At 32.3% G+C, this 24,658-nt stretch overlaps 4 protein-coding genes across 6 annotated transcripts in view; 2 read left to right on the top strand and 2 right to left on the bottom strand.

The window, feature by feature from the left end:
* The window catches only part of LOC125846340 (protein CROWDED NUCLEI 4), a 6,318-nt gene extending 5,756 nt beyond the window's left edge, over positions 1-562 (bottom strand). Inside the window, exon 1 of the mRNA XM_049525736.1 lies at positions 94-562. Coding sequence (XP_049381693.1) covers positions 94-294 — 201 coding nt within the window. The 5' untranslated portion in view covers positions 295-562. The remainder of the gene's footprint in view (positions 1-93) is intronic.
* A 1,425-nt stretch (positions 563-1,987) lies between these two features.
* On the bottom strand, positions 1,988-7,692 carry LOC125846353 (uncharacterized). Of its 2 annotated transcripts, XM_049525750.1 has the most exons (10): positions 7,161-7,692; positions 6,561-6,747; positions 6,289-6,422; positions 5,464-5,576; positions 5,228-5,351; positions 4,858-5,007; positions 4,572-4,727; positions 4,184-4,263; positions 4,045-4,094; positions 1,988-2,342 (listed from the first exon to the last, which is right to left on the bottom strand). In XM_049525750.1, the coding sequence occupies exons 1-10, from the start codon at positions 7,587-7,589 to the stop codon at positions 2,200-2,202; spliced, it is 1,566 nt and encodes a 521-aa protein (XP_049381707.1). In that variant the 5' UTR covers positions 7,590-7,692; the 3' UTR covers positions 1,988-2,199. The 2 variants fall into 2 exon arrangements, with proteins under 2 accessions (XP_049381707.1, XP_049381708.1); XM_049525751.1 differs by lacking the exons at positions 1,988-2,342; positions 4,045-4,094 and having other exon boundaries at positions 4,232-4,263; positions 4,539-4,727; positions 7,161-7,629.
* Positions 7,693-7,809: 117 nt separating this feature from the next.
* LOC125846369 (uncharacterized) lies at positions 7,810-9,103 on the top strand. 2 transcript variants are annotated; one of them, XM_049525776.1, is made up of 3 exons: positions 7,810-8,212; positions 8,320-8,584; positions 8,663-9,103. In XM_049525776.1, exons 1-3 carry the CDS (start codon positions 7,913-7,915, stop codon positions 9,058-9,060), a joined length of 963 nt encoding a protein of 320 aa, XP_049381733.1. In that variant the 5' UTR covers positions 7,810-7,912; the 3' UTR covers positions 9,061-9,103. The 2 variants fall into 2 exon arrangements, with proteins under 2 accessions (XP_049381733.1, XP_049381732.1); XM_049525775.1 differs by having other exon boundaries at positions 8,320-9,103.
* Positions 9,104-20,108: 11,005 nt separating this feature from the next.
* On the top strand, positions 20,109-21,581 carry LOC125846382 (homeobox-leucine zipper protein HAT22-like). The gene is made up of 3 exons (XM_049525789.1): positions 20,109-20,758; positions 20,894-20,973; positions 21,073-21,581. The coding sequence occupies exons 1-3, from the start codon at positions 20,321-20,323 to the stop codon at positions 21,353-21,355; spliced, it is 801 nt and encodes a 266-aa protein (XP_049381746.1). The 5' UTR covers positions 20,109-20,320; the 3' UTR covers positions 21,356-21,581.
* The last annotated feature ends 3,077 nt before the right edge of the window (positions 21,582-24,658 follow it).

Here is a 24,658-nt window from a genome sequence, read left to right as displayed (position 1 = left end):
CCCCCCCCCCCCCCCCCCCCAAAAAAAAAAAAAAAGGAAGGTACATAATTAACCAATCAAAATGTAAATTAATGAGTCCCAAAGTGAACAAACCTCAGTTTCGAGTTTGGCTATATAGGCAATAAGAGCTGCTTTGTCTCTCCGTTTAATAGAGTCCTCATCAAATCCAGCTTCACGGAGCCGCTTCCATATGGCTTCATCTGTCAAAGGGGTTTTCGAAACCCTACCTAAACCAGAAATAGGGGTCGGATTCACCGGAGTCAAAGCCAATCTCCCTGACCCAGGACTCGCCATTCTTGATTTCACCACACAACTGACAAGTTTACAAAAACAAAAATCCAAGATTTCACTTTTTTCTTGAGAAATTGATCAATTTCTTGAGTTTTCTTGAGTTAATTATCCCTTCCCAACAATGAAGGTATGCTATGCTAATGGTGGACTCCACTCGAAACTTTTTGTGCTTTCTTCTTTGCCTTTCTCTCTCTTTTCACTCACTCTTTGCTTTGTTGGCTCTGATTTTTCTCTTTCTATATGTAAAAAAATGGACTTGGCTGCTCCACCGTTTGACGAGTTGGAATCAATTTGAACTCTCTTGAAAATTGTACTGGGTTTATTTTAGCTTCAGTGATAAGCTAACCCCAGTTCAAACGACAGCGTTTTATGGTAATCTTTATACAGCTGAGTAGTTAAAAGGAAAAAGATATCGTATTTTACCTTAATAAGCAGTTAATTTTGAAATTTAAAACTTTGATCGCTTTAGAATTTATTGGTTTGAGAAATGGAACCTTTAGCTGGCAACGTCTCTAATTCAGATTAATGAGGGTAAATTTATCTTAATTTTATAATAATGAATTTTACCTATAAATATCTTTTTGGTAATTAAAAAATTCTTTACATTGTCTAATACTGTAAATTTAAGTCATTATCAAGTATATAAACTTCCATAAGGGATTATTAAAATCTAATACCCCAAAGTCAACCAAGTGAATGTGAGGTGATTAACGGAAGTGTGAATATTGCATCGATCTGCTCTTTCTTTTTTTAACTTTTAATGATTTACTTTAACGGTAAAGGAAAAAAGATTGCAATAACCTTTTTACTTTTTCAAAAATCTAACTGAAATTCAAATTCATTTAAACTGTAAAATTAAGAACTTACAACCCTATAATCTATAATCATTGTTAAAGAGAAAATATAATCAAATAAAAAGTTGCGGTTTCATTGAGAAAAAAATAAACACAATTACATTTAAGAGTAAATAGTGAAATTTATAATTACACCAAGATTATAGTTTGACCTGATGCCATTTTATAATATACTACTACTATTTTAGAAAAGGCCTAGTCAATGGAACTTTATCTGGCTCATCCAGATTAATGACGATTAATTTATCTTAATTTTAAATTAATGAATTTTACCTATAAATATACTACCATCGCAATGCTTGTTAAGTTTATAAGCATTCAAAATTACAATTACATTTTAGAGTATAGTTTGACCTGATGCCATTTAATAATGTACTATTCCCTTCCTCCATCTTTACTAATTCATTATACTATTTTGTGATGTCCAATAATACTAGTCCAATTTATAAAACCAATGACTTCATTAATTGTTCCTTAGTCTTTGTGTCAAATCAACTGTGGACAACTATTTATATTAATGCATTTGACTACAATAACATGCATGATTTGCTGCCAAACATGTGCTTCTTGCAAAAAAATTGATCCAGAAAGTTTAATTGAAAGACATTAATTAATTAGCATTGCTGCTTTGCGGGAGCTAAATAGTTTCATTAGACTAACAAATGACACTCAAAACAACTTTTACTACGGAGTAGTTGGTTTTGATTAATGAACTACTCACTGCTCAGTACTTCTTCCGTCAGTAAATACATAAAAGGAAATGGTGCTAGACAGAGTCAGTCTTCAAATTCCTACACACTTTTCTTGCAGATGTAATTGGTGCTAGAGGTAGGAAGAAAATGTTTCGTCTGTAACAAGTCCATAAATCACCTTATATAGTTGAGTACAAGAAATACCACAAGCGATCATGTCATTACAGTTCCATATGTGCACTGCAACTGGTAAATTATCCCATAAAAGTTAAATGCAATATGTACAATGACAAAAACAACAAAGCATTTGTAGAACTATATGTTAGGAAGGGCAAGTTAATTCGGCAGTTTCCTCAAAAATATTATCTATACGCTGAAATTGCTTTCTTTTTATCATAGTGTTCATCCAACCAGCCTCTGATCAGTTTAAGCTCACTTGATCTTTGATCCAGAAGCCAATCAGGATCTTCAGCAGTTGCAGCACGCAGATCTAAGTGATGGGCACCTAAAACATAACCAAAAAAGTTGAAGAGTTGTACAAGTATTAGGGAAGTGTACTGCTCATGCTGTGGTTTTCAAACATTTCCCAACCATGCATAGAAACATTATCCACTGGTGTCGAAGCCATTATCCATTGAACATCTATAAAGAAAAATGAAATGCATCCTACCCTCAAGTTTTGTTTGTAAAACCCGTTTCTTTACATCCTAGCCAATTTAGACATTATTTGGTTTAAGTTGAAGAAAATGAGTATTTGGACTTGAAGTTGAAAAAGTATTTGTGTTTGGACATGAATTTTATTTGAATTTTTTTTCCGAAGTTTTGTGAGCTAAATCCATTATTTCACTTGAAATGCTCCTCAAACCAATCTATTTAAAGTTGAAGTGACGAAGCTACAAAACAAAACTTCATCTGTGCAAATAATATTTCATCATTTGCAAGAGTAGCTATGTCTATACTCCATCCTAAGAGGCGTTAAGCAGGAAGCAATATCAAATAAGCAGTGATATGACCTGAAAAATCAATAGACTCTAAAAGGTAGCCTAATCAAGTATTAGACCAAGACCCTGTATAAGACAAGGTTACAGGCTCAAACATCAGTGTACACCAGAAAACAGACTAAGAGGGACAGAAAGTTGATTATGATTTTTTTTTTAATCAGAAAATTCACCTTGATCTTATGTTCAGTCAATGGCTTATCAACTAGCAAATGTTTTCTGTGATATCATCTTAAGTCCATGAACTTTCAGAGTAAACAAATATAAGGTATAACAGAGAGTAGAAACACAAATGACAGATATAATTTCCTCCACAAGTTGGAGAGCATACTATAGGGCCTTTTGTTACATGCTCACATAAACTTTAATAAACCTGCATTCTCATTGTCAAAACTTTCATCACATAAATAGTTGAGATTATGTGTTCCCACGGTAATGTAATATGTACTAGCGGAGAAGCTAATAGTATTATGTGGTGTTGTTATTCTCTTCTGCATTATTATACTTTCCTTTCCATACGTGATTTTATTATGCTTTACTTGAGCCGAGGATCTATCAGAAACAACTCCTCTACCTTCACAAGGTAAGGTAAGGCTGCATACACACCACCCTCCCCAGACCCCACTTGTGGGATTAGTATTACACTGGGTATGTTGTTGTTGTGTTATGGAGAAGTTAATAGAGTATTAGTAGCTGAATGTGCAACTTCTTCAAGTTGAATTTCAATAAAAAGACCTGAGAGCCTAATGGCTGCTGCTCACTAGCTATAAAGGCGAAAAGAGGAAAGCAGGATGCCATCACAACGTTGTAATCCAATTATAGAATAGAAGAAACCATTAAAAGGAGAAAGCAAGTGTTCCAAATGATTGTCATTTTTATTGAAAAACATGTTGGTTGTGGCGCTTAAGATGGTAGTGATGTGCTTACCCCAGCCTGGGCATTATAAGGAATTACTAATAAATTAAACCAAAAGAAGAAAGGGAGATGGTTATAATTGACGTCGATCACGATTGTTTGAATAACGAAGAGGATGAGCCGATAAGGTCACAGACATTTGACACATCAACTCAGCAGACAGAAACAACTACAGCAGCATATCCAGTAAAACTGGTGATTTGTTTAAGAGAAAAGATGACAGACGGTTACACTGTTACTTATATCCAAGAGTGATGATAATGAGGAATTTTATACAGAGCAGTTAAGAATTACCTTTCTTAGTTGTTAGCGCAACTATAGTTTCCGACACATCCACTATAACACTGCAAAAATGTTTTGACATATAATTTTAGTTAAGAACTTTTAGATTCAGTTCCATAGTCTACATAAGAAACTAAAGAGAAAAGAATACCTGCCACCACTCCAGGGATCTAACAGGCCATTTGAGAATATGATGTTGCTCCCAAAAGCTTTTAGCGCACTCTTGAATGCCTTCAGCACAAGAGAGAAAGAGCAAATAACTCAAACAAGGGAGCTGAAAGAATATAAAAATCAAGAAACAAAGCAATTTAGAACCATTACTACACTCTAGATCCTGGATAACGTCCAACCACTGGAAATACCATTGAGATCCATATTCTATGCATCCTCCAAACAAGCAAATTTATTATACACTGGGTAATATAAACCTAAACGAACCATTTTAATCTTATTTTTAACTCTACACAAGGGTTATATAATTTCCATGGAACTCGTAAAGGATATACATAGCATTGACAAAGTTTTGCACAATGTCATACATGTCCACCAAATTCAGTTGTTATCCATGTCGGCCTGGGTTTGACATGAAAATCTTTCAAGCACTGCTCTTCATTCGACTTTGGATCATAATAGAACTCTGGAAACATACTAGTTGTCCTGTTACTTGCCATAGGCATAATCATCTCAGTGCATGCCTGCAGACATAGTATGAAAGATATAAGCAACCTAGTCGGGAGGAATTTCAATAGGAGCACATCCTTTTATGACTTAGGAACTCAAATTATGAGCAACTAAGCAAGAGCGTGTATATTATCCTCACCATACCTGCCAATCCCAACCACTCATACCATGAGGATCATCGTTCAGATCGAAACAGTCAACTTTACCGGTGTAATTATAATAGATACTAATTCCTTCAAATATACGCTGCAACACACTAGCACCATCAGGCAAACTATCAATCTTCCTACATACCTGAAAGCAAAGGGGTTGGAAGGATATTATTCACAGGAAAGAAATTGCTCTACACAATTGACTACTTGTTGATCACCATGCAGGGAAAAGACATCTGTTATCTGCTACACAGTATCAATTGAGACCTAAATGCTTTTCCTCATAAAGACGGCTTCTGCATGATTTATTGTAATCTTGAAAATACAGGTATCTTTGCAGAGGTATAAGGTCCAGTGCTAACCTCTTTTATGGGGCTTCCAGGTAAAGGCATCAAGAAGTCAGTAGAATAGGGGTAGTTGACCATTGCCAAGTAACTATAGGCAGATTCTAACCAGTTAGACAAGCTGTCAACACTCTCCAGTTCCCTGCCACTCACAACGTCGGATCAAATTACCTCAACATGAAACTTGAAATTCCATAGGTCAATGACACTGTTAGCTAACAAGACAGCAAATGGTGGTGTCATAGGCATCTTACCTACAAATGTGGAACGTTTTTGTAAGTTGTGCAAGTCCACCATTTATCTGTCCCACCTCGTTAATCACATCCCAAGACTCTTTGATAGTGTTAAAGCAACTCATACTCTCGCGCTGCAGAAGGTGATACAGCAAGGATGTCATAAATGCTAAACTAGAGCTTTAGGAACGGAATTACAAGAATGAGATTAGTGAAGGATCCCTGTCCTAATTTGGGAAGGCAAAAATCTGGATCCAGTCAGTCAAATGTGATTGGATTTTCGGCCAAGTCCATACAAGATTCAATTTATGGGGTTGGGATTGATATTTATGTGAATTAAGTAATAGTCATGAAGTGGATGGTGTAACACTTTGCAGTGATTTGTAAATCTATTTTATAGTTTATGAATTACAATGCATACTATAGTTTTATACATTAAACATTTACATAGGTTAATGTGCTCTAAATATGAATTATAGGTAAACTTTTCTAACTAGGATCAATTTAAGTCCTACTTATCTCCAAATTTTAGGCATATATGATTTGATGGCATAATACTCTTCAATTGCACAAAAGTTGTCCAGAGAACTAATAAGAGTTGTGCCTGCCATCCAATTTTTGACGCACGGCAAGTTCACTCTACCACTCTATAAATGGACGCCAAATAAGTGACTTCACTTCAACAAATTCAAATCAAAGAAATGAAGTAGACCAAACCTATCAAGATTCCCATCTCCCCCAACCCCCCCAAAAAAAATTAAAAAATCTGATCCTACTCTGAAAATTTCCCAAACAGCCACTAGTTAATTAAAATGTCACTAGAGATAGAAACTCAGTCTTACAGACCCTAAAACCATCGGATACAATGCTATAAAAGGTTTCAGGTGGCACAAGATCTTCAAACTGAAGAACTGGCGCAGAAGAAGCAAGTGCACCAATGGAAATATGGGGATATTTGAGCCTCATCCATGCTGCAAGCACTGTTTCAAACACAATAAAATAAAGAACCTCTGAGTGAAGCACACCTCATAATATTGATTAAAAACAAGTACCCAGAACACCTACTAGCAGAGTTAAAATTACTGATGTACTAAACTACTGAATGCTACATTACTTACTTCCACCATATGATCCACCAAATAACACAACAGGGCATGCCTGAGCAGATAAATTTCTTTTAAGCTCAGTGATTAACACAGCATAATCAGCCAGTGCTTGTTCAGCTGTTAGATACGACAAAGAAGTAGCATTCTTATATGCTTCTTCCTTACTTCCATACGGCATTGACTCCCCATAGTATCGATGCTGCAAAAATCAAATTGTAATAATTTTCAATGAAATAACAATGTAAGTAAATTCTTGAATAACAAATAGTCTACAATGTTGAGGAGAAATGTACTATATTTTCTCCATTAAGCGTCTAATATTCTTATTGGCTTTCTGATTCATTTAATTACATCTCCTTTTGTGAAGTCTTAATTACAAAGCCTGCACTTTTTCAAAATCTTGCCATTTAACAGCATGTGTAGCTTCTATTTCTTATCAATTTCTGATATATGATATTTTTTTCCACACTCAACATAAGTTATCCCTAGGCTAGTGTTCAGAGAAATTTATCATTATGAGGCTTGTTCTGAAGCTATTTAAGAAACTTTAATTGCAAACAACAAAGATGGAAACTTTATGAGGAAAAATAAGAAGAATGAAAAGTATTTCACCTCGGGGAATATGACCATGGCGCCGAAACGAGGGGCAATTTCCCAGACGAAACCTGTATTGGCAGCAAACCATTCTATATCACCTTCATTTCCACAGTAGAGGAAAATAGGGGCCGAGCGAGAGGGACCCTCCCAGTGTTGGGTATTGATTAGGTAACGCTGTGAAAACGAAGGTAGATCAGCGAAGCTGAAGTGATCGAGCTTCTGCTGGAAATATTTGGTCTCATACTGGTATTTTGGGGCTCGAAGTGAAAGTGTTCTGCTTGAACTCCAGAAATTGCCGAGATAGCGAGCACCATTCAGTTGAATAGCCGATGCTTGACATAAAAATGAGACAATCAGTATAAGAATAGAGTAGAGAAATGGCGAAGGAGTTGACATTTTTGCTGGAGGTTTTGTTTTCGGAGATACTGCAAACTCCAAAACCATCTTGAGTTATTTGTCGCACTAACTTTAACTTTAACTTTATATTCCACTAACACTTGTTGGTTCTAGTTTGATCATTTTTACGTGATGATGTTATAGGCCCATGGCATTAGGGTTTTAAAAAGATATTTTTAATAACTACTCTATTTAATTTCAACTTACCTATAACATAATTAAAAAAATAATACTTGCACTTATCTTAAAATCATAAAATTCAAGAAACTTCCTACTCTTTCTAGACAAAGGACAACCAACGGCACGATTTACCTGCTATAGAGCCCATACGCTTACAAAGGGCGAGCGATTGTCAAAGCTCCCTGTTTACAATGGATGAGAGCTTCAGAGTACGGGTGGACAAAGTGTTCGGGTCTCTGACGGAGACCTCCAATTTGAGTTCTCTCTGGTGTTTAACCGACGATGAAATTGAGAAAAGGGAATGGAATAGGGATACCCCATCCCGCGACCTACTCGACTTTGATTCCAAACCCTGCCCTCCCCATATTGACGGCTTCTTCTCCAAGTCCCCCCAAACCCTAGATTTTCCCAAACAGCTCAGCGACGGCCAAGAACCAGATGATGCGGATATCCGGGCCGGCATTGGTTTAGATTGCACCTTTGACTATGAGGTAATTATTTGGTTTCCCTCTTTTATCCGTTTCCTCTATGAGAAATTGTGCATTTTGTGTAGTCTTACGACTCTTCATTTTTGAATTTTTTGTAATTTACATATCAGGAGGAAGAAGACGAGTTTGACGAAGTGGCCGTCGATACGGAAAAGGAGAAGCAGCAGCCTAGTGACCGCTTGTACACGCGGGAGGTCTCTGACTACGGAATTTCTGCAGACACAGACCATGAGCTTCCTCTTACTCTCCATGACATTACGAGAGATCCTCGTGCTAATCACGAGGCCGCCAAGCTCAGACTCAAGGAAGATGCGGAGGCTGCCCTGAGAGAAGGTCATTTAGGTTCCAAGCCACCTACTGTGTACAAGACTCAAGGTCAGAATGATGCACATTCTCCTAAAAAACTCAAGTTCAAGGAAGATTATAACTTGGTCCCTATTTCATCCATTCCAGACTATGTAAGGAATCCATCCAAGTATACTTGCTATACACTAGATGTCTCGGATGATATGGATGAAGAATCCAATAGAAAAGCTTACATGGACTTTCTCAGTCTCATGAAGAAGGGATCGCACCTGTATAATGATAGCTCCACTAATTTTGAGAAATCGCCCACATTTAACCTGAGAATGAAGCAGCCTGTTGTTACCTTCAACAAACAGGGCGTTAAGGCAGAGCAAATGCAAGTGAAAAAAACAGTTCCCCTTAGTATTGTTACCATGGAATCCGATAATGCTGCCATGGAAGAAGATGAATCGTCTATTGCAGCCGATAGAGCTAGACCTGGAAGTTTGCATAAGCCTGGCAAACGTTATAGAACTAGGGCCACTATGATGGATACTGATGACTGAAATGTTTGTGTGATTCCTTTTGAAAATAGTTTTCTTGTGCTCTGTCTTCTTTTCTTTTTGAAATAGTCTTCTCATACAATGTTTGATCTCAAATCATCATGAACTTGCATTGCTTGAGCACGCAACTTTAAAGAGAATTAAGCTTGCCTGACTTCCCCCTCTGATTTTTTTATGTCGATTTCTGTCACTTATTCGAAATCTTTTGGCAGAAGGTTTATGTTCGTTGGATTGTAGACCAGAATGTAACTTATTGCGTATGACAATACAAACTGGTATAATCTTAACATCCTCTAATGTCTTCAATGGATCAATTTGAGCAAGAATCACCCCCCTCTCAGTGTCAAGTAGTTCCCATTGTTTCTCTAATTTCAGCCTTTCCACCTAAGTTCTTCAATAGTACAATATTATTTAGCTCTGTGCACTCTTTATCTCTTCTCTCTCGATACAAGTTGATCCTGAGCATCTAGTTTCTTCAACACTAAGCCAACATGCTCCAATTCCTTTTCCATAATCTCCCTGAGAGGTGCAATATCCAAAGCTCTTTTCTTATGTTCATCTTATGGCTTTCACTTTTCTCCTTTAGGCTAATTTCTACTTCATGTCTTTTTTCAATGCGTTTCTCTAGTGCCTTTTTGCATCTCAACATCCAGTTAAAAGTTATCGCGTTGTTTCTGAATTTTGCTAAATAGACCAGCACGTTTACTCTCAATCTCATACATGAAGGTTTCACGATCACAGGGAAGTGATTCTGGATTTTGCTTATATCCTTGTTGCATTGCATTTTTCTCTGCTTTCAGGGTTGTCACAACTATCCTTAAGAGCTTAGAAATGGCCAATTTCTCTTCAACCACACGTTCCAGCTTCCTTCTGCAACTCTTCTCTTTTCTCATTGATTACCTCCCATTCAGTCAGTCTCAAATTTAGCTTTCGACCAGAATCAATAACTTTTGAGTTTCATTTTTCAAAGCCTCCACTTTTTCTTCCTCATGGTTGACGCATTTTTTATTTTTTTTTCATCCAGCATTTTCAAGATCATTTCTCATTTTGTTGTTTCTGTCCCCTTCCTTGCCGCACAGCTGTTCTCTGCAACTCTCAAATCTCTGAACACCTTTTCAGCAGCTTGGAGGTTTCTTTCATTTTCCTCAATTACATGCACCCTGTCTCCTTCGCAGATCAGTAATTAGGTCCTCTCGGTACTTAATATTCACATCTATCAACTCCTAAGACTGCCTCTTGTTCTAGAAATTATTGTCCAACCATACAAAGAAACATATACACATTGAGGTCCAAGCTATTTTATGCATTGAACATCTATAAAGAACTCTCAAGTTGTTGGTAAAACCCATTATTTTCCTACATGCCTAGACATTATTTGGTTGAAGTTGTAGAAAAAGAATCTTTGGATTTTATAGTTCAAAAAGAATGTATTTGTCATTTGCAAAGATTAGCTATGTGAGTACATCCATCCAAAGGGGCGGTAAGCAGGAAGTGACCTGAAAAATAAATAGACCTTTAAAGAGTAACCTATTAGAACCAATGCTCTGTATAAATGCCTACTTGAATTGCCACATCAAACGTACTGCCTATCTTTACTGAAAAATATATTGATAAGGGATCGGATACTGTTAAACTCCAAAACCATCTTGAGTTCTTTTTTGCACTAACACATGTTGGTTTGCTTTGATCATTCTTCTATGGTGATGATGTTATAGGCCCATAACAAATATGTTTTGGCATAACAGGTTTCCGATGTAAAACTTGAAACCCAACCGTTATGTCTTTGAATATTTATTTGATATTGTATTGTTTCAGAGATTAAAGTAATAATTGAATAATTAGTTCTAGAGAAAAAAAAAACATCAGGTTAAATTCTTGCTTTTTTTTCTTCGAAAATTGGAAAAACAGTGAATTGGGTCACGCTAAAGTTGGTGGACATTAGTCTCTGTTGCATTCCCAAAAGGTTGCTGGGCTTCCTGTAAATGAACTCCTTGTCCAGCAAAAATGAGTGAGTTCTGGGCCGTTTGATTTGGTCCCAACGTAACGAAACACATTATGTCCGCAACAACGGTTGTTGGTCAATCTGTTTACAAAAAATAGTACTAATAGAAAAAAATGTTGAAAACTTTTCCGTTACATCTTACAAGGTATAATTTACTTCAGTGCAATAAAATAAAAATCCAATGTCCATCGCAAAATTACACCTGTTACAATGATTGTTATGAGCACGAATTCATCTTTAGAGAAATGATTGAGCAATTGAAATCCTTTTTTTCTACAACAATATTCGAGTGCCAGACCGTCAATAATTATCAATGAAAAGCGATTTATTCCATGGTTATGGACTTCACAAGCCCCAGCCAGCATCATATCCAAAAAGAAAGAAGAGAACAAACAAACAGAACAGAATCCCCCACAGGAGGAACACTGTAAAGTATTCTAGATATGACTTATTTCCTTTCTTTTCTGTTTTATACTCTTTTCATCTTAAATAATTTGTCCTGTTTCTCTTTTTATACTCCCCTTCAAGAAAATATATTAATTAAAAGAGACTTTTAACTATTTGTGTCTTACGATATAATCTCTCTTCATTGAATACTTACTCTATTTATGTGTCATCTTATTGAGATGTTTGTAGCCTTTGAACAATTACAAGGGTAAAATGAGGAAAAATTGATGTCTTGAACTTCTAATATTATTACAAATGATTTGAGATGACTATTCTTGAAAAGGGGATGCATTATCTTTTCTCTCAAAATATTATTATTGAAGTTTGATCACCTATAACATCTTCTGTCCTTTGTTTCCTCCACATCGACACGAAACTACAATTGTTTGGGTTAATATCTCCAATGTAAGTACTGGCAATTACCTAATCTAATAGAGGTTAATGCAAAAAGAGATTTGGAGCAGTTGAACAACTATATTAAATATTTACTGGAGTGTAATTAAATAAAGAATCCATTAAGAAAAGCCCCCCAAAATATTCCATCTTCAAATGACATGGACACACGCGGAGAACACAATAGGAGACAAGTTGTCATAACTAACTTTGTGCCACAATTGGAGCCGGCAAACCCTCAATTGTGTTTTTTTCGCACTAACAACCACTTCGTTTGGTTAGGATCCTCCACACCCTTAGGGGTTGCGTTTGGTTTGTTAAAAAAAATTTCCTACAAATAATTGTATAACCAACTTCAGAATTGCTTATATTGAAAACAATAGCTCAACTAAAGTAATTTTCATTTATTGTTTTAGGTATTATGATTATGCAAAGGGATCCTAATAATTAAATTGAGGCCCACTTTGTTATGATGGATGACGAGAAAGTTAGTCAGGTAAGTGGGGTTATGACATGGCGAAGAACCCTTATTGGAAAATGAAAACAAGAAATAGGTTTTACTTTTACCTTTTCCAACATTTAAACGCAAGCAACTGAAATCCTAATCCATCAAACAAGTCTTTTGTTAGAAAACTACTAAAAAAGACATAATTAAAAGTCTTATAGTATTCAAGTCCTTGCAATAAAAAAGAAAATCATTTTAAAAGTGTTATCTTCAAAAATAGATATTTCAGATCTCATCAAACTCTAATATAAAAATCAGATATTATTTGTTATATAAAGTAGGGTAAAGATAAGGAAGGTCGTCCCTTGCTTTTGTGAAAGTCGGTGGAAAATTCATTTTCTTTTATCTTTTGCCCTTTGGTTGAAAAAGATGAAACCCCGACAATTCACTAAGTCCTACTTTCTTACTTGGACTCTTGTCCTCACGTTAGACCACATCATCCTTTTTTATACTTCCCATTTTGCCATCCACACCCAAATGAAGTTTAATATTTTCTACTTATTTAAATCTATCATGTATGTATTCTAGACTATGTATTAATTTATTACAAAGATACGTCAAACCTGCAAATATTTATTAGATCCGCCTTACTGTACTTTCCGTTGTTTAATTTTATTTTTTCCGACAGGATTTATAAATTTAAGAACAATACAACAGTATAGTAATATATTTGCTGAGATTTAAAACACACAGAATCGGTGAAAAATAAATTGCAACTTCTATTTTGTATAAAAAGAAAATGTTTGTAATTAATCACTTCATTAGATGATTATCTCTCATTCTATTCAACTCTTTGACCACATTATATATTGTACTTTTATACAGACAAAGTATCAGACAGTTAATGCACATAAATTATTAATTTTGCTCCTGTAGTCATAGCTTTTCATGCTCCATTATAGTGTAAGTATAAAAGTACACTTCAAACCAACATGGTGGATTGTCATTAAGTAGGACTGATCCATCTTTAATCAGAAATCTCTAGTTCGAGTTGGAACACCACCTCTAAATAACCTCTGTTTAATATTGGCATATATATCCTCACTTCCAACATCAGCACACATAGCAATATTCCCTCCCAATAAATCAAATCTTTTTAGTCTATAAAGGAATCAATAATAGTCTATAAAGGAATCAACAATAGTTACCATATAGGAAATTTCGAGAATCTCAACTATATCTTTTTCCTTTTGTTCTTTCACTATGGAAAACATGAAATCAGTTACGGTATTTATCAGTAATTTATAATTATTTCGTCGTTAGAAAGTTCTTAACTAATTGAGTTTATTTTATAATTCATAACTAAATAAAATTTTAATTATTTACCTACGAAATATTATTTGTCGCTACTTTCTTAATTTCTAGTAGTTTTTCTTGATAAGGAGTGATAACTTCCCTACCCTCTAAACAGACTATATTTGCCTCACTGTGTGATCGGCTCATACCAATACTGTCTTAACAAAAAAAAATTATGTCTACTTATAACACTTCCTTTATTGAAATTAACATCAAATTTTAGTTGTTCAGATTGATATTCAACTTTTTTTCTGATTGTCTTTGCACTATATCTCTTCGTTTTTTTTTGTTTTTACGATGAATATGTAATACACTTTAAAATATTTAAATTAACTAATATCGTTTTTTCTCTCAACTGATGAACGTTAAAGTGTTTAATATCTAGAGTAATGTAATTATAAATACATAAAAATTTATTGATCGACATATATATACTTGAAATACCTTTTACAACTTTTACATTATACAACTCTTTTTTAGACCATTCTTTTTGAAGAAAAAAATAATAATGAAGAAGAAGAAGAATAAATTTGTGAGCTCCATTTGTTTCTCATATTAGTACAATTAGATTCTAATCTTCTATCATTTCACGTTATCTCAAAACGTATCACTTTTTATCATGAACAATAGAAGCGTATTTTTCTTTTCCTTTATGATTATAGCAGAGACGAAAACTTTATTATATAAAGTAGAAAAGATATTCTGCCTTTTATGGATATGATATTTTCATGTACACTAAGATGCATTATTATTTCACACAAATAAATATTCCAAATTGATTACAAGAATTTTAGGAAGGTACGGCACAAAAAAAGGATAGGTTCTTCAGAACTCATGGAGCACAGTGCATGCAACACTACAAAATTATATGAACTTTAACTACTGTAACCAACATCCATTGGCTGGCTATAAATGCAGCAACAACGAGTGAATCATGACAAATAAATCATATAGGCTAATGATAGTCCGTTTGGTCAAGTTTTTTCGAACAAAGAAATTAAAAGTGTTTATTTCAAAATTCAGGTGTTTAATCAAATATTAAAAAAAAAAAAAAAACAATTGAACAGTACGTAACAAAATTTTGTTNCCCCCCCCCCCCTCCCCCCCTCTAAACCTCAACTATCCCAAAATAAAATAAAATCTTGATATACTTTACGAACTTTAACATAAGCAAAACTACTTTCATTGCTTGAAAAAAAAGAAGTAAATAACTTTTATATCATAAATATATTTAACAGATTATGATAAGGTATTTATATTATTTATTAAATAAATGAAGATATAAAAGTTGTTATGAGTAATTATTGTTTGATACTTAATATTTAATTTTTTAAAATTAAAATTCTTCTTATTTAATAAAATTGAGTATTTTGCCTAACTTTTTCAGAAAAAAAAAAACTCTGTTTTCAAAAAGTAACAAAAGTTATTTGTAAGATGCTGAAAATATTAGCTTCTTTTTTTTTTTTTCCTAAAATCACTCTTGGAACTTTTGTAGAATACAATTGCTATCTAATATTGATAAAAAAAACTTTACATTTTAATTAAATTGATTATCTAAAATCTAAACTTCCACTCTTTATAAATACTCTTTTCAAAAAGTATTTTTGATATATATTTTTTTTAATTTTAAAAGTATGACCAAATAAGCTATTTATTAAATTTTACTACTTTTTCTGTTGCCTAATTTAAATTTTGATTGTTTACATATTTTATCGTATTAATTAATGTATAGTATTGAATGAAAAATGATTTAGAAAATAAAAACTTAAAATTTAAAATACTAGACGAGTAAAATTGAACAGTTTGAAAATAAAGAGATAGAAAAAAGGCTATCGAGGTCCCAAAAAATGAGAGTAGCATGATTGGCAAGTTCTACGCTCAAAACTCCTCAATCCCCCACGGAATCGAATACCCATAATACCAAATCATTGGCGGGTCCCTATATCGTCTCTAGTCTCTACCCACCTCCTTCGCACGTGATCATTTCTTTCTCTTTTTCTCTTAGGGGACCAATTTTTATATATTTACTATTTACAATAGATTCCAACTTCTTTTAAAATAAAAAGTTTTCAACTATATGTGTACATGAACATCCTCAATATGCAATGGATTTAGGCACAAGTAACGTATTCCTTTTCATACTGATTTTGAAATTATGTACAAGTTGGTATTCACGTGATTAACTATTCAAGGATTATCACGTTTGATTTTTTGTTTCTTATCCTCTTTTTAATGAATGCATTATTCTCTCAAGTCAATAAGATACAATAACTAGGGAAATAATGTTTCAAAATTAAGATACCCGTACGTGCTCCTTTTGATTAGAAATAAAAAATATATGATTGAATTTTTATTCTTTTTAAAGTAAAAGAAATTAGGTAATTGAAAATATACTAAGAGTTGCTTTTATGGAAAACAAATTAGAAATTAGTTTTCTAAAATATATTACGGGTTGTATTAATTATCTAAGTCTAGATCATTTCCCTGCATAATTTTATTTATCATTCGTTCTAGCCTAAAATTTTGTAATAACTCACCTTTCACCAAAAAAGAAAAAATATAGTTCAACACGTACTATACTTTTACAAGCTTCATAGAAACTTCTTTATTTCTTTTTATTTATAAATTTTCCATCCACTAGTTGATTGTTTAGGTGGGTTCTCAATTATTCCCAATCATCTTCGATAAGGTTCAAGTTAGGACGGAGAGCACATATACATATCAAGAAATATTTTTTTTTATAATTGGTATTTGATATATGTATTAAAAGTCAACTAATTTGAATTTACACGGTATATAGCCCATTTAGGGGTCGTTTGATAGAGCGTATAAAAACAATATCCAATGGAGTGTACATAATAGTAATGCAAGCATTAGTAATGCATGTATTAGTTATACTTGTATTAGTTATGCATAAATTATTTGTTATGCATTGTTTGGTTTGGTGTATTAAAAATAGTGTGCATTGTATAAAAATATTTATTTACAAAAGTATCCTTCACAATTATGGTGGAAAAGATGTAAAAGTACTTTTGAGGGATAATTGAGTCTTTAATCATATTAATGCATGTATTAAATCCTTTGCATTGCTAATACCTAGAAATTCACAGTATTAGTAATACACTCATCAATACACAATAGAATGTATAGTGCAAGTATTAATTATACATAGCATGAAAAAATGTATCAAACAAGGGATTACTAATACATATAATTAATGCATACATTATTTTTGCTAATACACTCTATCAAACGATCCCTTAAAGTAAAAGTTAATCTCTACTAAAAAAATTATTTATATCAGTGACTCAAAATCAAGACCTCTAATTAAAAAAAAAAAAAATTCAGTGCACCACGGAAAGGATGTATTAAAGAAATATTAGAAGTACTCCAACCATATCAAAGTCAAATGCTTAGCAAGCTGCTTTTGGTATTCGTCCACTAGAGACAAAAAGGTTTGGATGACAATCATTTTAATCAAGTGTCTTTTGTTTATATAATTTCATTCATTAAATTAGTCATATTATATGATCGATGCTAAAGCCATTAAGCACAAGATTAGTATTCTTGTTCAAAGTGGTTCATTCATGATTGTACTAGCACAAGTCAAAACTCAAAACTCAAAACAGAAAGCCTTTCCAACGTTAATGGTAAGTTGACATTGTCTTAGAATATGATTTGAAATATATGCCTTGATAAAATGCTTTGCATCTCCCAATTAATTAAATATAATGATTAATTATCTTGTTAGTTGGCGTCAACCGAAAACATAGTACTATTATTGATTTTATTCCACACAACATTCAACAAGTCCAAATCCACTCACCATGGTAAAATTCTACAACAAATACCTTTTATTATTATTATCTTCAACAATATATATAATGATAATAATATGATATAAGGCACAGGTCAAATTAACATGTTCGAGCTTCGTACCGAGTTAATTAAATGTTCATAAAATAATACACAGAAAGTAATTACCCAATTGTTATAACATAAGGATAAATAGTTGGTTATAAAACAAAACGAGTTGTATTATTCTGAGTAATTAAACACATTAGTTATTTCCCCAATAAGGACCAGTTTCAGATGTCTTTCCTTGACTTTTATGATTTTACTTAATCAAGAAGCTCCATCAATTCATATAAAAAATAGACATTTGATTGATTATATATTAATTTTGATTTAATTGGTTTGTTTTAAAATATGGCATGCCTATCTGCTGGGCTGCTGCATGTAAAATGCAAAGATGACATAAAAAAATTGACTAGTTGTATAAATTAGGACATCAAAAGAGATGGCGGAAAGAACTCGAACACATATTAATTTGTCAAAAATTGAAAAGAATAAATAATGAAGTGCTAAAAAGTTGAAATAGATAAACTCAAGATCATGTAGATTTGTGGAAAAAAACTGGATGCACCACAGCATGTTGGTGAGTGATGACTAGTTAGGCGGGACCATATATGCCTTATTAGGGTATAATTCCAAAGTAAAGCTTGTTAAATGAATAATCTAAACAGAACCAAGAATAGAAGAAATATAATAAAAGTTAGATCAAATCATGTTTAATGGGTGACCTAACTTCTCATCACCTCAGCCGACAATGCATTATTATACTATCTGTTTATAACCATACAGCTCAATTAGCATGGGGGTCCCAATTTACATACATAGAAACTTCAAAAATATTTCTTTGCAACCAATATTTAATGAAATTATAAACCTTAACAGATCGACCATTTAATTAAATATGAATAAGTAACAAAAAAATATTTATTCATTTGATCTAAACATAGGATAGGATAGATTTTAATTTTTTTTCGCGAAAGCAACAGGGGTACATAAACTTTATAGTTAAGCAAATATCCGGATTCTTGTCGATGAATCATATTCTGGCAGCATTATTACACTTATGAAACTCCCTTATAGTGTCTTGTACCTACTTTTCTTCCTCTTTGAGTTGCCTCTTTCATTACACACCAAACAATGAAGACATCATGCTCTACACTTCACATAGTGCACATCTCTATCTCATCTTCAAACCAACCTTACTATATATACCCACCTGCAAAATACACGCACAATATTCACTATATACCAAGTAATTATATTAATTCAATAACTAATTAAGAAATTTTTAGTCGATTAATTAAACCCTGCATATCTATCGTTCTACACTTGATTTGATTATTGGACCTAAGTACGAAAATCTTTTATGTTATTTTGTTGGAAATAATAAAAATTCATCGAAGGAAATTAAATATCTTGGAGAACTGTACTTTATATTATGTATTTATATGTTCCGCTTTATATATGAGGTACATATTGGAATTTTCCAAGAAATAATAGTTCGTAGGTGAATTATTAGATGATTATGGGGCTATACCTAACAAACATTAGTGATGGGTGTATCATGGCTGCTGTCACACAAGTTGGTAAACGAATGACCCATGTATTATTTATCAGAAATATATACGATGATAGAAGTAAATAGTGGATAAAGTAAGAAAAAATATTTAATTAATAAGAGAAGAATAGTACGAAAGAGAAAAAAGAAATTAAATGCTTGTGGTAATTAAAGAAGAGAGAAATTTCGGTATGGTGATGGGTGGCGAAGGGCAGACGAATGATTCTCCATTTCCATGTGAATCCACGTACTCGTTATATGCATTTATTCTTTTGATATTCCAAAAGTTCAAACTTATGAGAGCGTATCTTTGCTTGGTTAAAGAGCTTGATAATTACTATTTTTTTATTCTTAATTCAAAATTTAAATATTTAATCATAAAATACATTATTTTAATTTGAAATTTCCCGATGTAAATATCAATTAATCACTCCTTAAAGCAGGTATTATATGTTTTTTTTTTAATTTTAAAATAAGTAATTTTTTTAAGTTTTCATTACCCTAAAAAGAAAAGGGTAAGAGCACCCCGGGTGATTTTTTTGTTTCGCTCTAAATGTTTGGAATCCGTATTAGAACTCCGATTAAATATAAATACAGTGCAGTTGGGACGGACTTTCTATAGGAATTCAAGCTTGCGAAATGTTTTATCATTCATACTGAAGAGAAACTCAATTGGCTTTTGACACAGGTCATGTATGATTTATTTGGGGGTGATGCTTCTAATAGGACTTTCTCTATGTACATGACCTCAATCAAGACTTTTAATTAAGGGTAAAGCAATTTCTCCGCTGTCCAAAGTGGTTAGTTTCCTAGTTTGTTGGTCATTTCATATATAATGGAGAGATAAGAGTAGTGGGGTTCGAATGGTCAACCTATGAAGAGAAAGAAATAGACTTTTAATAATTCCTCCACACTACTCATTCAATCCTTTGATTATTAATCATAGATAGATATATAGTCACCCAACTAACCAACCCACCCACCCACTCACCACACCCCACAACACCTCACCTTAAGACACAAAAGTCTTATTCCTGAGTTTTCCTTGAAAGACTCTCCCAAAGCTACGCCTAATTAGCTAAAGTCCCCAACTCTCTCTTCATATATATCCCACCATCCCTTTTCTCTTTTCCACCATTCTTCCTCACAACAACAAAAGTTCACACACACTTGCTTCCTTTTTGTTTTCTTTTATTCCAACACATAGATGGGTTTTGATGATATTTGCAACACTGGCCTAGTTTTAGGATTAGGCTTTTCCTCAACAGCCGATCACAAATCAAAGAAAATAACAACACCACTAGTAGGCAAAGGTCCGTCTCTTGGCCTTGAACCTTCACTAACTTTAAGCCTGATTTCCGGTGATCGTACGTACGAACAACAGCCGATTAAAATTAACAAAGATCATCAATCTGCTGATTTGTACAGACAAGATAGTGCTGCCTCTTCCTACTCAAATGCTAGTGTCAAAAGGGAGAGAGATGTTGGTAGTGAAGAGACAACCACAGAAGTAGAAAGAGTTTCCTCCAGAGTTATTAGTGATGAAGATGATGATGGCTCTAACGCTAGGAAGAAACTTAGGCTCACTAAAGCACAATCCGCACTTTTGGAAGAAAGCTTCAAGATACACAGCACTCTCAATCCTGTAAGTTCTTCATCACTGTATTTTTTTATCGCTATGTAACATGTTTTTACTCGACAAATTACTAAAATTTTAAAAATATAGATTATTCGATTTAAATTTTGAATCTGTTTACAATTAATTTTGCTAATTATGCAGAAACAAAAACAGGATTTAGCCAGAGAACTCAATTTAAGGCCTCGTCAAGTTGAAGTTTGGTTCCAGAACAGAAGAGCCAGGTAGAACTAATCACTAATGATAATCTTCATTATTGTTTTTTTGCAAAATAAGTGAACATAAAATTGATGGGATCGTGTTTTTTTTTTTTTTGGTTACAGAACAAAACTGAAGCAAACAGAGGTAGACTGTGAATTCCTGAAAAAATGCTGCGAGACACTGACAGAAGAAAACAGGAGACTTCACAAGGAATTGCAGGAACTAAAGGCTCTAAAAATAGCACAACCTTTGTACATGCAGTTGCCGGCGGCAACCTTAACCATGTGTCCTTCATGCGAAAGGATCGGCGGCGGTGTCGGAGAAAATCCGTCGAAAAATGCTTTCACCATTGCTCAAAAGCCTCACTTCTACAGTCCATTCAACAATCCGTCGGCAGCTTGTTAATTAAAGGCCATATATATTAGTAATATAAATCTTGTTTAGAAAAAATCTCGGAAAGCCGCCACTTTTTTTGGTTAGGGCTTGTATGACTAGTGCAGTTGTATGTGTAGAGTAAATAGAATTAAGGTCACTAATCAATATTTTTAATTTGTTTTCTTTCTTATGGTCCATATTATAAGTCTGTAAATCATTAAGCAAATATATACATATGGATGAATTATTATTATTATTATTATTAATATTATTTATATATAGTACAATCTATTGATCTTCGTTTACTTACTTTCGTCGTTTTCTATTTAATTCGTCATCTACATTTTTTTCCCTTTTTACTCCCTCATGTATCCCTTTCTATAAATAGTTGGTTCATAATATTTGTCATTTCATAAAATCAATACATAAATTAGTATATTCTTTTTTTTTTTTACCCTTGTGAGTTATTAGCATTGAAAACATACATTTAAACAACTTAGATAAGTTAAAGTGAATGATTCATGTTCATTCATATTCATTGATTTCAAACTTGAGTTCCAAAAAAAAAAAATAAAGGTAGAAAGGTAAAGTTACACAATTTCTTAATACAAATGTAAAGTAAAAATGTGATATAAAATGAGACGGAGGAAGAATTGTGTCTCCGTAATCTTCTCAATTATTGGACTCTCTTGATTTGAGCAAAGGAGAGGTCCCAAAAGGCAAAAAGGCCCCCCCAAAAAAAATGAAAAAAAGAAAGTGTAAGAAGATGATTCGGGTATTATTATCGCCAAACGATTTTTGTGAATTATATTGATTCGTATACAATTATCATAAAGGAATTAAATCTGGATGGACCGAAAAATTCTGGATAAGAGAAGATGAAGATGATAATGTATTTTTAAAAAAATTAAAAAGTGAGTAAATGAATATTATTGTTTTGCGCCACTTGGTTATAATAAATGATTAGACAGGTGCATGCTTGAAGCATTATCCATCATGAATAGAGTTGAAAAAAAATTAGAGGAAAGAATAGTTAAAAGTATATATAGTACTTTTTCGTTTCAATTTATTAATCAAATTTTTTTTAGTTCATTTTAAAAGTATTTTTTTATAATTTTTAAATTTTATATTTAATTAAAATAGGATTAACAAATTAAAACTGGAGAAGAAGTAGATCTTTTAGCAAACAAAAAGAGAAAGATAATGATAATTCAGTTGGAGGTGTTTAATGATGATGAGATGATGTGTAATATAGGGAAAGAGAAATAAATAAAAAAGGTTGGTATGTAGGTGGGGGTGAGGTCACGTGTATTTGTCTCTAGTTTTGTTAGTTAATTGATAGAGAAAGTGTATACATGAATAAAGGAGAGGGGGGGCACTGCCTGCCTGCAAGAGGCGTGTACATAAAGAAACGAATGCCCAAATAATTAATCATTCACTTTATTCATTTCAATTCGTTTGTTATCTTAAAATATTTATTATTTTAAATGTGTAAAGCTTCTCTTTTTTTTTATTTTTATTCTATCCTTATAAATATTATCTTCATTTCAAAATAAATACAGTAATATTTTTTTAAAAAATAACATTCACATAATTATGAATAATTAGATGTTGAATAGTATTTAATAGCAAAGTAAAATAAATAGAAAAAGATAAATTATCTCTTAATTTTTTAATTTGAATAAGTATTATTGAATAACTATTTTTAGTATAGTGAACAAGTAAAGATGAACAGAGGGAATATAACATTTCTTATTTTCCTGAAGTGTTAAAGTAGTTTTCTTAAGGGTTGTATCTAAGACAAAAACACCAATTATTTCAAAACGAAAAGAGTAGTTACTGCTCTTGAAAATTATAAATGCCTCAATTATGAGATAATGTTATGAATATTCAAATATCAATGAATAATAAAATAGGTAAATCCTCCTTTTAATTAATATTTATGAAGAAACATATAAAAGAGAATCATGACAGAAAATTTGAGAGGGAGAAAGTAAATAAAATCATCAATAACTTTTTTTTATCTCAATTTATGTAGTTTTTTTGCTTTTCAAATATCAATTTAAGTAATTTTTTAAACTAAATTAAATTAAATTAATTTAATATTTTAAAATTAAAATTAAAATATTCAAAAATTATAAAGTAATAAGTATTATAAATTACAATTCTTCTCATATTAATATATTAAAAAACATTTAAAATATTAATCTAGTTTGAATTTTAATAATTGAAAAAACTTATTGGCCGAGTGAACGGCGATGCCCGAGAGACTTGACGAGTTATAAAAGTTCATCGTAGCATAATGAAAGTAGGAATATGATTTAAATAACCTGAAAATTCAAAGATACGATAATATTAACATTCGAATTATAATTCTGTTTGTTTATTGTAGTGTCATTTCGACGTAATATTTGATTCATGAATCAGTAATAATGTGCAAAAGTGGTGGAAGATGTGAGGTGCCCTAAGATTAAGGGGTGGAGTGGGTCATACATCACGTGAAATGCACGCTGATTGGACCAAGTTTCTAACAATAACTCATTAATTATGAGGAACGAGACTTGCATGAGTATCATTCAGGTGGACTCCTCTTTGATGTGTCGTTTCCAACCATCACTTACTCCCAAAATCTCAAGACCCCCATTTCTGCGTAGGACACGTAAATTCTTGAAGAGATTAGACAATAAAATTACAATGTCAGTTTATTTTTAAAATTGAAAACTAAATAATAATATTTTTTTTGTTTAATAATAGTTATCCGATTATATATGTCTAATTTGAAAAATCAAAAGATAATTTATTTTTTATATCTAAAGTCAAAGGATAATATAATATTACCATATTATTTATTGTCAAAGGAGTATATTTTTTTTTCCCTCGTCTCAAAATAAGAGTTATGTTAGTAGAGTAAAAATTAGTACTTTCTTTATTTCAATTTGTTTAGTTTATTTTATCTTGGAACGAATTAAAAAACTAATGAACACTTTTAAATTTTGTGATCTAAAACTAAAAATATGTTAAATGTATCTAAATGTTATTTAATCTTGTGATTTTTAACATGTCAGGTGAAAAATTAAAATTAAAAATTTGCTAAAAAAGGAAAGAGTCATTCTTTTTTAAATGTACCATAAAATAAAATAGGTAAAACACATTGAAATGAATGAATATGTGTTTTCAACTATTCCTTATACTTATTATATTTTCTTAATAATATTCAATTTTGAAGAGACATTTTAAATAGCATAATTAAATTATCATATATATTAATGCTAAATGGCCGAAAAATTATAATATTTTTTTAATTTTAAAATAAACTGATCTTTTTTCATTTTT

Source organism: Solanum stenotomum, chromosome 12, assembly GCF_019186545.1.
Source record: "Solanum stenotomum isolate F172 chromosome 12, ASM1918654v1, whole genome shotgun sequence".
NCBI classification, from domain to species: Eukaryota; Viridiplantae; Streptophyta; class Magnoliopsida; order Solanales; family Solanaceae; genus Solanum; species Solanum stenotomum.
The sequence above is the reverse complement of the archived record's forward strand: the minus strand, read 5'-3'. Positions and strand labels throughout refer to the sequence as shown.

Bases quoted from the DNA above. Each gene is read 5' to 3' on its own strand.
- LOC125846382 (XM_049525789.1), top strand. From the start codon at position 20,321: ATGGGTTTTGATGATATTTGCAACACTGGCCTAGTTTTAGGATTAGGC. The intron at 20,759-20,893 runs GTAAGTTCTTCA...CTAATTATGCAG, and splicing joins TACACAGCACTCTCAATCCT to AAACAAAAACAGGATTTAGC. The intron at 20,974-21,072 runs GTAGAACTAATC...TTTTGGTTACAG, and splicing joins TTCCAGAACAGAAGAGCCAG to AACAAAACTGAAGCAAACAG.
- LOC125846353 (XM_049525750.1), bottom strand. From the start codon at position 7,589: ATGGTTTTGGAGTTTGCAGTATCTCCGAAAACAAAACCTCCAGCAAAA. The intron at 6,423-6,560 runs GTAAGTAATGTA...TGTTTGAAACAG, and splicing joins TGGTGGATCATATGGTGGAA to TGCTTGCAGCATGGATGAGG. The intron at 2,343-4,044 runs GTAATTCTTAAC...GTTATGTTTTAG, and splicing joins TGCGCTAACAACTAAGAAAG to GTGCCCATCACTTAGATCTG.
- LOC125846369 (XM_049525775.1), top strand. From the start codon at position 7,913: ATGGATGAGAGCTTCAGAGTACGGGTGGACAAAGTGTTCGGGTCTCTG. The intron at 8,213-8,319 runs GTAATTATTTGG...TTTACATATCAG, and splicing joins ATTGCACCTTTGACTATGAG to GAGGAAGAAGACGAGTTTGA.